The sequence below is a fragment of the Sebastes fasciatus genome, chromosome 14, assembly GCF_043250625.1.
Source record: "Sebastes fasciatus isolate fSebFas1 chromosome 14, fSebFas1.pri, whole genome shotgun sequence".
NCBI lineage: Eukaryota > Metazoa > Chordata > Actinopteri > Perciformes > Sebastidae > Sebastes > Sebastes fasciatus.
In genome coordinates, this window is record NC_133808.1 from 33294424 (window position 1) to 33306781 (window position 12358).

General features: G+C 41.5%; 1 protein-coding gene across 1 annotated transcript in view; it reads right to left on the bottom strand.

The window, feature by feature from the left end:
• Nucleotides 1-9119, bottom strand: part of ttn.1 (titin, tandem duplicate 1) — a 227197-nt gene extending 218078 nt beyond the window's left edge. Inside the window, exons 1-4 of the mRNA XM_074658001.1 lie at nucleotides 8912-9119; nucleotides 1168-1274; nucleotides 702-905; nucleotides 259-546 (exon numbers count right to left, since the gene is read on the bottom strand). Coding sequence (XP_074514102.1) covers nucleotides 259-546; nucleotides 702-905; nucleotides 1168-1258 — 583 coding nt within the window. The 5' untranslated portion in view covers nucleotides 1259-1274; nucleotides 8912-9119. The remainder of the gene's footprint in view (nucleotides 1-258; nucleotides 547-701; nucleotides 906-1167; nucleotides 1275-8911) is intronic.
• Nucleotides 9120-12358: the final 3239 nt, after the last annotated feature.

Below are 12358 nucleotides of genomic sequence, written 5' to 3' on the forward strand. Positions count from 1 at the left end.
AACTCATCATCATCACTATAACTCATCATCATCACTATAACTCATCATCATCACTATAACTCATCATCATCACTATAACTCAACATCAGGAGTCAACTCAAACTGGGTTTTAGTTCTAAACATTCTTTCATTCATAGATTTATATCATAATAATAACTATTATTATTACGCTACGCTAGGCTAGCAGCTTCTAGTCTTTACGCTAAGCTAAGCTAGGCTAGCTTGTTGAAATGGTTCAAACAGATTAAAGGTGCTGACCCTGAACCAGCAGCTCAGAGGTGGAGGTGGCGCGTCCACTGCTGTTGGTGGCGGTCACAGAATATGTCCCAGAATCCTCTGGGAAGGCCTCGGCGATCAGCAGGCCGTACAGGTCTCCCTCCTGGAGGATCCTGAAGTCGGCAGAGCTCTGGATCTCGGCTCCCTCTCGGTAGAACTTCACCACGGGCGTCGGGATGCCGGAGACTCGGACGTCCAGCCTCACCTGGCTGCCCTGTCTCACCGAGGAGCTCTGCAGTCTCTGAAGGAAGCTGGGCGGCGCCGTCTCGGCTGGAGGGAACATGAGCAGTAACGAGTGTTGAGGTTGATCCAACCTTTCAAACCGTTGTTTTCTCTCTCATTGTTTTCATGTAAATGTAAGACTTTAATCTGGAGTTCTCAGAATACCCCGCCCGTCCACGGTCTCACCGGTACCGGTGTCTCACCTGTAACGAGGAGTTCGGCGGTACTCGTGGCTTGTCCAGCACCGTTGGTTGCTCTGACAGAAAATCTTCCACTGTGTGCGGCGGTCACGGCGGGGATCTTCAGAACAGCGCGGCCGTCGCTGAACGAGATCTGAATGCCGGGTAAAGCGGCGGTGGAAAGAACCTGGCCATCACGGAACCAGCTCACCTCAGGAACTGGAGAACCTGCAGAGGAGAGGAGAACCGGACCAGAGAACAATAAACATGAACCTCCAGAACGCAGAAGAGCTGAACTGACGATGGATTCAGTTCACTTCTGTTCAACTTCACGTACAAAATAGAATCACATCTTCTACTTTACTCTTCTCAGGATTCAGAGATGTTCAAATAAAAGAGATTAAAGTTTGAATCAAAAATGTTTATTAAATATAAATCAGAATGTTTCCTCAGTTTGAGTTCAAACAGAATAAACAGAAACCTTTCTTACCACTAACTTGAGCCTCGAACGTCGCGGCACTACCCTCTAGTGCCACGACGCTCTGCAGCGGCTGCGTGAACGTCGGCGCCTGTGTTGACATGTTGGTGGTCGACACCCTGCAGACAGACAGACAGACAGACAGACAGACAGACAGACAGACAGACAGACAGACAGGATGTTAATATCATGTTTCATCAATCAGCAGCTTAAAGACATCAACTCTGAGCTCCACATCACAGGCCTTGACCACGACTCTGAAATATCAGTCAGTTAGAATCTATGGCCCCGACCACGGCTCTGAATTATCAGTCAGTTAGAATCTATGGCCCCGACCACGGCTCTATAATATCAGTAAGTTAGAATCTATGGCCCCGACCACGGCTCTATAATATCAGTAAGTTAGAATCTATGGCCCCGACCACGGCTCTATAATATCAGTAAGTTAAATCTATGGCCCTGACCACGGCTCTATAATATCAGTCAGTTAGAATCTATGGCCCCGACCACGGCTCTGAATTATCAGTCAGTTAGAATCTATGGCCCCGACCACGGCTCTATAATATCAGTAAGTTAGAATCTATGGCCCCGACCACGGCTCTATAATATCAGTCAGTTAGAATCTATGGCCCCGACCACGGCTCTATAATATCAGTAAGTTAAATCTATGGCCCCGACCACGGCTCTATAATATCAGTAAGTTAAATCTATGGCCCTGACCACGGCTCTATAATATCAGTCAGTTAGAATCTATGGCCCTGACCACGGCTCTATAATATCAGTCAGTTAGAATCTATGGCCCTGACCACGGCTCTATAATATCAGTCAGTTAGAATCTATGGCCCCGACCACGGCTCTATAATATCAGTAAGTTAAATCTATGGCCCTGACCACGGCTCTATAATATCAGTAAGTTAAATCTATGGCCCTGACCACGGCTCTATAATATCAGTCAGTTAGAATCTATGGCCCCGACCACGGCTCTATAATATCAGTCAGTTAGAATCTATGGCCCCGACCACGGCTCTATAATATCAGTAAGTTAAATCTATGGCCCCGACCACGGCTCTGAAATATCAGTAAGTTAGAAAGTTAGCGAAACACATTTTACTCACCTAAAAACTTTGATATCAGTTTCAGTTTTCGCTATATTTATAATATTTTCATGCTTTACCTTGCTCGATCGGTTAGTTAGTTTGTGTTGCTGTGTGACTGTCTGGTTAGTTAGTTTGTGTTGCTGTGTGACTGTCTGGTTAGTTAGTTTGTGTTACTGTGTGACTGTCTGGTTAGTTAGTTTGTGTTACTGTGTGACTGTCTGGTTAGTTAGTTTGTGTTGCTGAGTGACTGTCTGGTTAGTTAGTTTGTGTTACTGTGTGACTGTCTGGTTAGTTAGTTTGTGTTACTGTGTGACTGTCTGGTTAGTTAGTTTGTGTTGCTGAGTGACTGTCTGGTTAGTTAGTTTGTGTTACTGTGTGACTGTCTGGTTAGTTAGTTTGTGTTGCTGAGTGACTGTCTGGTTAGTTAGTTTGTGTTACTGTGTGACTGTCTGGTTAGTTAGTTTGTGTTACTGTGTGACTGTCTGGTTAGTTAGTTTGTGTTGCTGTGTGACTGTCTGGTTAGTTAGTTTGTGTTGCTGTGTGACTGTCTGGTTAGTTAGTTTGTGTTGCTGAGTGACTGTCTGGAGTCACCAAAGTCACTCAGTAACACAAACTAACTAACCGATCGGTGCAGCAGTAGACCAACAACCTCCATGTTCTGAGAGGTTAAATAACAGGTTTTTTTCAATGGAGTCTGGTGTCTTTGAAGAGAGCGTAGATAACAGCTCCAGTTCCCCGTCACAAAGAGCTGTCTGACAGCCCCATTGAGATACACCTGAACTCTCCCTTTAACCTCCATCTACTGTAGTAATACACTGACTCTGGATCAGAACCTCACAGAACCTCACTGAGAAACACCTGAACTCTCCCTTTAACCTCCATCTTTCTAAAACTGAGTTGTTTTTAGTTGTCGGCGGCGGATCAGAACCAGTCACATGAAAACGCTCAAATGGCACATTTTAACAAACAACCTGTTTTAGTCTGAAAGACAAACGTTATATTAATTTGATCTTTGATTGAATGACGAGCTGTCCAGAACTTCTGCTCCGATATCAAACATCAGAAACACTCAGAGAGGAAACAGAATGTAAAAACTCAGAACATTACATCATGTAATAAAACCACAATACCTTGATAACCTTAACATAACAGTTTAGTTCATCAGGTAATACATTATTACCTGATGAACTAAGCAAGTTGAATAATGTAATAAATTCATTATTTATTTCATACATTATAAACGTTTTGAAGTTTATAATGTAATAATGTTCTCATGATATAATAACGTATTACATTATGAACAAGACTGTTATTATGTTATGAGCTACACAGAAGTTAAAGATCTTAAAGGTCCTCCTGTGCTGCCTTCAGGTTCACTTGTAAAATCAGTTCAACATCCCAGCGGTGATTTAAAGTGAATCTTGTATTTTTATCTGAACGCTCAGACTCGTCCGACTCAGCACTAAATAACAGACTTTATCATGTTATCATGTTGTAACTGAACAAACATCACGTCTCACATCCTCTGAAATCAATCAATCAATCAATCAATCAATCAATCAAAAGTCCAGCTGACTCAGATAACCATCATATTTTCTGTTTTGTTATTTGTGTCGAGGTTTCTATTGATGTTCAGATTTAACAGGAAGGAATGTGCTGAGTGTCTCTGAAGGTTTCAGTTTCAGGAAAAAGAGACCGGAGCTATAAATGTCCGGATGGGGGTCGAGGTGGGTGTCAGGCTAGGGGTGGGGGTGTTGAAGGAGTTGGGGGTGGGGGTGTCGGAGGGCAGATAACGCTGACGGACGGCAGCAGCTGAAGATCAGCTGCATGTTCAAGTCATCAGACGAAGACAGAAACTGAGCTTCAGCTGCAGCTTTAAAACATCCGAATGAGCTTCAACACAAACATCAAATTAAAGGAAAGTCTGTTTAAATATACTCAGAATATTAAGAAAAAACACCAACAGCTTTTAGGATCAAACTAATCTGTATTAATGGTGATGAAACATTAGATCAGAAAAGAGACGACATGAAAAAAAAAAGAAAAAGATGAGAAATGAAGAATAAATACGTAGAAAGACGAGAAAATAAAGAAAGAAGATAAATCTGGATGAAAATAAAAGAAATAAAAAGAGCTGATATATAAGGAGAATATCTTCATATTAAAGTGTTTAAATTGTTGATTTCTGACCTGATTGAACTAAACTACGACTCAAACTGACTCACAGATAATCAATACCTAATCATTGATTTTTGGGACCTGTGTGTGAACGTGGACTCGGTTCTTCCTGTGACCACTCAGCATTCTGGCTCTAGTCTCGGATCAGAAGCCACATTTAGCCTCAGCTGGCCTCCTTTAATCAGCTGCTCAGACAGACATGATATGAATGTAAATAAAGTTCACTACTCGGTTTGTTCTCATGTGAAGAACTTTGTGTTTTATTTAACGTCTGAACGTATAACAGAAATAAAGCTCGACTATCATCTCAATGTTTTCTTTTAACTTATTAAAGAATTGATATTTTATAAAACGTTTTAGGGTTTCGAGTAAAAAGTGAGTTTTAATGATCATTTGAAAGATCTTTTTTTAAACATATTATAGAAAAACAGTCTCTTAATCATTATAGCCGTTTATAAATAAAGAAGAAAACTTTATTAAATTCTATAAAATATGATTGATTAAACTAAAAACAGAAGATGTTTCACGTCATTTTAGATGTAGTCTGGTATTATGTTAATTTTGTGTCATTACAGGTATATTATTATGTTGACTGCAGGACATGCATTTTTATTTGTTCTTAATTTTCACACATTCTTCTTGTAATATGTGTTTATGTACAATTATTCATTAAAATAATTTTAGAGTGAAGTTTTCTGTTATTCTCATATTTATTTTACTGTTGTCTTTAACAATAAAGTTTACAGTTCAAATGTTCAACTTATTTTCTGTTTGTGAGTGAAAGCTGAATACTGACAGTCTATCTGTGCTGATAGTTATAGTTATAAATGAAGTTATGTTAAAGTTATAGTGATATATGAAGTTGTGTTAAAGTTAAATTGATATATGAAGTTATATTAAAGTTATAGTGATATATGAAGTTGTGTTATAGTTATAGTAATATATGAAGTTATGTTATAGTTATAGTAATATATGAAGTTATGTTATAGTTATAGTAATATATGAAGTTGTGTTAAAGTTAAAGTGATCTATGAAGGTATAATAAAGTTATAGTGATATATGAAGTTATGTTAAAGTTATAGTGATATATGAAGTTGTGTTAAAGTTAAAGTGATATATGAAGTTATGTTATAGTTATAGTAATATATGAAGTTATGTTAAAGTTATAGTGATATATGAAGTTGTGTTAAAGTTATAGTGATATATGAAGTTGTGTTAAAGTTATAGTGATATATGAAGTTGTGTTAAAGTTAAAGTGATATATGAAGTTATATTAAAGTTATAGTGATATATGAAGTTATGTTAAAGTTATAGTGATATATGAAGTTGTGTTAAAGTTATAGTGATATATGAAGTTGTGTTATAGAAATATATGAGGTAGTGTTATAGTTATAGTGATATATGAGGTAATGTTATAGTTATAGTGATATATGAAGTTGTGTTATAGAAATATATGAGGTAGTGTTATAGTTATAGTGATATATGAGGTAATGTTATAGTTATAGTGATATATGAAGTTGTGTTATAGAAATATATGAGGTAGTGTTATAGTTCTAGTAATATATGAGGTTGTGTTATAGTTATAGTGATATATGAAGTTGTGTTATAGTTATAGTAATATATGAAGTTATGTTATATTTATAGTAATATATGAGGTTGTGTTATAGTTATAGTAAAATATAAAGTAATGATATAGCTATAGTGATATATGAAGTAATGTTATAGTTATAGTAATATATGAATTTGTGTTATAGTCATAGTGATATATGAGGTTGTGATATAGATGAAGTTATGTTATAGTTATAGTTACATATGAGGTTGTCACAACTTGTTAACAATCAAATAGAAAATCCTTTTAAAAGTTGTTAACGTAAAAAATTCAGATTTTTCTGTACATTTTTAACCACATTTTAACAGTTTAGTTGGCTTCAGCCTGATTAATGCATTCTATTCCATTTCATCTTTATTTGACACTAACTTCAGGAAAACTGGAAGTCACAGAAGGTGTGGAGGGTGAGGGGCCCTTAAATCCCCCCGCCCCCGTGGAGGGTGAGGGGCCCTTAAACCCCCCCGCCCATCCCCCGGCCCCGGCCCCGGCCCCGGCCCCGGCCCCGGCCCCGGCCCCGGCCCCGGCCCCGGCCCCGGCCCCGGCCCCGGCCCCGTTCACACCTGTGAGGGAATCCTACCAAAGCGTTTACGACTCGGTGGCAGCTGCTGCTGGAAGTTATTCAACATCCAAACAGGAAGTTCTCTGAGAAAGTCTTTTCATACGTTGACTAATATTCTGTTTTTATTAAAAAACTTTAAGAATCAAACACAAAGTGTGTTGTTTATTTTACTTTCTACTGATTCATTCATATTCAACGAGTTATTATGTTTATCCAGTAACTGGTTTCTCTTTAACACTACTGAATTTAAACTGTTTTAATAATCACCTCTAGCAGCAGCATCTCTATCTAATATATAACATAAAAACTACTAATCTACAGTTAAATATTGTTTGGTTTTATATTAAATAATGTAGAAAAAGTTATTTTATATGATTCATGTTTGTTAATATCATCAACTTTACTTTATTCACTATTTCATTCTTTACTTTATTTACATGGAACAGGAAGTTTTCATATTCAGATTTTTTTGTTAATTTCTTCTTGCAATTTCCTGAATATAAATATATAATTATATATAAATATATAATATAAACTTTAGTTTGCTGGTTTTATTTGTGTTTTATCAGAAATAAACTATAAATTTTTTAATTTTAACTCACTGCAGTACTTCACTTACTGTACTGCAGTACTTCATACTGTACTGCAGTACTTCATACTGTACTGCAGTAATTCATACAGTACTGCAGTACTTCATACTGTACTGCAGTACTTCATACTGTACTGCAGTAATTCATACAGTACTGCAGTACTTCATACTGTACTGCAGTAATTCATACAGTACTGCAGTACTTCATACTGTACTGCAGTAATTCATACAGTACTGCAGTAATTCATACAGTACTGCAGTACTTCATACTGTACTGCAGTAATTCATACAGTACTGCAGTACTTCATACTGTACTGCAGTACCTCACTTACTGTACTGCAGTACCTCACTTACTGTACTGCAGTACTTCATACTGTACTGCAGTACTTCATACAGTACTGCAGTACTTCATACAGTACTGCAGTACTTCACTTACTGTACTGCAGTACTTCATATTACATTTGGCTGTGTTCAGCTAAAAAGATTGTATATGTTATATATATATCTATATCTGACAGTAACCAGAGTATCATGCAGTACATAGGAGGTATTAGTACTCTGACTGAAGTACATCAGAGTACTTCTACTGCTGATGTTTAATTATTAACGTTACAATAATTATATAGAGTTCATTAGTTTCACTTTAATCCAACCTACTATAAATAAAGTGAGTGAACCGGTGATGTCATCAGTCTGACTGAGCTGTGATTGGACAAAAACAATAATTACAGAAATATAAAAACAGCAGGTTTGTGATGTCATAAAGTATCATTCTGTCTCCTCGTTAACATGCTAATAAAGATTAATTTCAAAAGTCAAACCACATTAAACATGACGGAAGACAAGAATAATGACGCTACGAGCAAAAAACTCTCTAGATTATATATATATATATTTATATACTGCAAAACACGACACCTTCAGCTCACAGAACACCTTAAGGGAGGATTTAAGGGACATTAAGGGGAAACTTTAAGAAGATTTTACTGGAATCTCTTCCCTTAGATAACTACATAACTTATATAACATATGAATCAAAGCAGACAGTTTGTACGTCCCTGAAATCATAAATCATATTTTATATTAACTTATCATCTGACACCTTGTGTCCACTAAATACTTCTAAAAGATGATCTTAAAATAACTTGATATAAATAAACGACGTGTTCCTTCATGTTCCGGTCGGTTCTATAAGAACCGGTCTGATGTTCCTGTTAGAACATCAGACCTTATTCTATAGGTCCCTGAACGCCTCGTCAGGACGACATGAAACTTTCTCCCATTCAGTCAACAACCATCAACAGCTGATCGATCACTAATCACTGATCACTAATCAATCCCTCCAGGATCAGTGTGTTGTGTTATCAGACAGATGAACTCTATTTCCAGCAGCAGTCTGAGGGACAGATATGGCGGTGGCCAGAAATACACCGCCCCCCCCGCGACCCCCCCCCGGTGTGAGTGACAGCCACCATGTGCACATATCTGAGCTGACCTGATATCTCTGCAGCTGATTCCCTTAAAAAGCCATCGGGCCGCTGCGCTCCTCTCTCGTGCTCTCAGCTGCTATTCTGGGCTTCTTCCTCAGCTGCTGCATGCGGCCCTCACCGACACCACCCTCACCTTCATCACCTCCACCTTCATCTCCTCCACCTCTAAACCCCCATGGAGTCCTCCTGAACCCCGCCGTGTGTGTCCCGTGTGACCCGTCCGGTAGAACTGACCTGCGGTGCCGTTGGCTGACGGGACGGAGCCCAGCTGACTCTCTCTGGGAACAGTCTCCTTCTCCAGAAAGCTTTCACAACTAATCCAAGATGAGAACGGTGAAGCCTCCTGAACCTGAACCCCCCCTGAATAAAACAAAACTACCCGGTGACGGTGTAGTTCTGTTCTCCCTCTGCAGTCCTCCACCCGAGGCTCAGCTGGGAATGCTCCAACTGCTCAGAAGGGCCCACACAGCGCCGTGGCTCTTTATAGCGGGGGGGACGGCCCCCAGCCGAGCCCCACCGACGCTCCCCATTGGCCGGCCCGACCCTCAGGGGGGCATCACGGGACACGGCAGCCATTTATGCAACCTGCGGCCCGGCGGTGGCCGCGGTGCCGATCGGCTCTGATCGGTATTGATCGGTGATTGTGTGACAGCAGACGTCGATCAATCGGCCGATCGGTTAAAGGGACAGTTAGTGGAGGACAAGAGACGCAGAGCTGATCACAGATCTGCTGAGCAACAGGAGGAGGCCAGGCTGTTCCTGTCACTCAAACACCCCCCCTCCTCTGTGTTGTAACAGCCTGCAGGAGCTACCTCCCTGTTTACACAAGTCTTCTTCTTCTACTGCCTTTATTAAAGCAGCGTCTGCCTCGCCTCAATGAAGATCAATAACTCCACTGATCACTGATCAGTTACCATACGATATCACCGCCTGTCAATTATCCATCAATAACTAATAAAAGATCAATAACTCCACTGATCAGTGTTGGTGGTGTTGTTGTTGGTGGTGGTGTTGGTGGTGGTGGTGATGTTGGTGGTGTTGGTGTTGGTGGTGATGTTGGTGGTGTTGGTGGTGGTGGTGGTGGTGGTGTTGGTGTTGGTGTTGGTGTTGTTGTTGGTGGTGGTGGTGTTGGTGTTGGTGTTGGTGGTGTTGGTGGTGGTGTTGTTGGTGGTGTTGGTGGTGGTGGTGGTGATGTTGGTGGTGTTGGTGGTGGTGGTGTTGTTGTTGGTGGTGGTGTTGGTGGTGTTGGTGGTGATGTTGGTGGTGGTGTTGGTGTTGGTGGTGTTGGTGTTGGTGGTGGTGTTGTTGGTGGTGGTGGTGTTGGTGGTGGTGTTGTTGGTGGTGTTGGTGGTGTTGGTGGTGGTGGTGTTGGTGTTGGTGGTGGTGGTGTTGGTGTTGGTGGTGTTGGTGGTGGTGTTGTTGGTGGTGTTGGTGGTGGTGATGTTGGTGGTGTTGGTGTTGGTGGTGGTGGTGTTGGTGGTGTTGTTGTTGGTGGTGGTGTTGGTGTTGGTGTTGGTGGTGTTGTTGGTATTGGTGGTGTTGGTGTTGGTGTTGGTGGTGTTGGTGTTGGTGGTGGTGTTGGTAGTGGTGTTGTTGTTGGTGGTGTTGTTGTTGGTGGTGGTGTTGGTGTTGGTGGTGTTGTTGGTGGTGTTGGTGGTATTGGTGGTGTTGGTGTTGGTGTTGGTGGTGTTGGTGTTGGTGGTGTTGGTGGTGGTGGTGGTGTTGGTAGTGGTGTTGTTGTTGGTGGTGTTGTTGTTGGTGGTGGTGTTGTTGGTGGTGTTGGTGTTGGTGGTGTTGGTGGTGGTGTTGGTGTTGGTGGTGGTGTTGGTGTTGGTGGTGGTGTTGGTAGTGGTGTTGTTGGTGGTGGTGGTGTTGGTGGTGTTGTTGGTGGTGGTGTTGTTGGTGGTGTTGGTGGTGGTGTTGTTGGTGTTGGTGGTGTTGTTGGTGGTGTTGGTGGTGTTGGTGGAGGTGTTGTTGGTGTTGGTGGTGTTGTTGGTGGTGTTGGTGGTGGTGGAGTTGTTGGTGGTGTTGTTGTTGGTGGTGTTGTTGGTGGTGTTGGTGTTGGTGTTGGTGGTGTTGTTGGTGGTGTTGGTGGTAGTGTTGGTCGTGGTGGTGTTTGTGGTGGTGGTGTTGGTGTTCTCTGCTGGTCATCAGTGACTCAGTGTTTCGGGGGTTTCTCCTCTCAGCTGGTGGTGTTGTTGGTGTTGGTGGTGGTGTTGTTGGTGGTGTTGTTGGTGGTGTTGGTGGTGGTGTTGGTGGTGTTGGTGGTGGTGTTGTTGGTGGTGTTGGTGGTGTTGGTGGTGGTGTTGGTGGTGGTGTTGTTGGTGGTGGTGTTGTTGGTGGTGTTGGTGTTGGTGGTGGTGTTGGTGGTGGTGTTGTTGGTGGTGTTGTTGGTGGTGGTGTTGTTGGTGGTGTTGGTGGTGGTGTTGGTGGTGTTGGTGGTGGTGTTGGTGGTGGTGTTGTTGGTGGTGGTGTTGTTGGTGGTGTTGGTGTTGGTGGTGTTGTTGGTAGTGTTGGTCGTGGTGGTGGTGTTTGTGGTGGTGGTGTTTGTGGTGGTGGTGTTGGTGTTCTCTGCTGGTCATCAGTGACTCAGTGTTTCGGGGGTTTCTCCTCTCAGCTGGTGGTGTTGGTGGTGTCGGTGGTGTCGGGTGTCAACAGAGAGAAACAGCTGCAGGACACTAAATCCTGCTGAGACTCAGAGAGACCAGAGACACCCTCTAACACCATCCTCTGGTACTGCACCACCCACTACTACTGTAGTACTACTGTAGTACTGTAGTACTGTAGTACTACAGTAGTACTACTGTAGTACTACTGTAGTACTACAGTACTACAGTAGTACTACTGTAGTACTACTGTAGTACTATAGTACTACAGTAGTACTACTGTAGTACTGTAGTACTGTAGTACTACTGTAGTACTACTGTAGTACTGTAGTACTGTAGTACTACTGTAGTACTACTGTAGTACACAGCCACGCTGGCATCCCACAGCAACGTGTGACCAGGTTGGTGACCAGCATGAGGAGGAGGTGCCAGGCTGTTGTGGCTGCGTATGGATCTTCCACCTCTACTGAGGCTCCTGACGGTGGATTCAATCAATAAAGTGTTAAATAGATCAATATGTCTTGTTTGTTCCTTGTTACTGATAGAGAGTTCAATCATCCACCAAACAACTCAAAACAAGAGTCAACACCAACAGGAGAATACACTGTTTACCATCGGCACCGGGGCTCCACACATCATCAGCTGTGCTGCTCATCCCACAAATACATGATCCTTACAAGTGTGACATAAACAGGCTTTCAACCATGTAGAATACAATGACCATTAGCATTGGACCAACAGAGACATAATCCACCAAACACAAGTTTAACAACTGTTTTCCCAGTTTATATACAGTATATATATATATATATATATATATATATATATATATAATATTTGCCCTCTCCACCTGGCTGTCAGACGGAGAAGTGAAGCTGTTCTCTCTCTTCACCAGACTCCATTGATAAAAGCAGTGATTTAAGGATGTTTCTGGTCTTCAGATGCACCGATCGGTCTCTTTCTGTTACCGAGTGAATCCTGTCACATAGAGGAGTCTGGTGGAGCCAATCACTGAAGACGTGTTTATATTATTATACATACTGTATATTATTAATAATCATTATATCTGTAGACA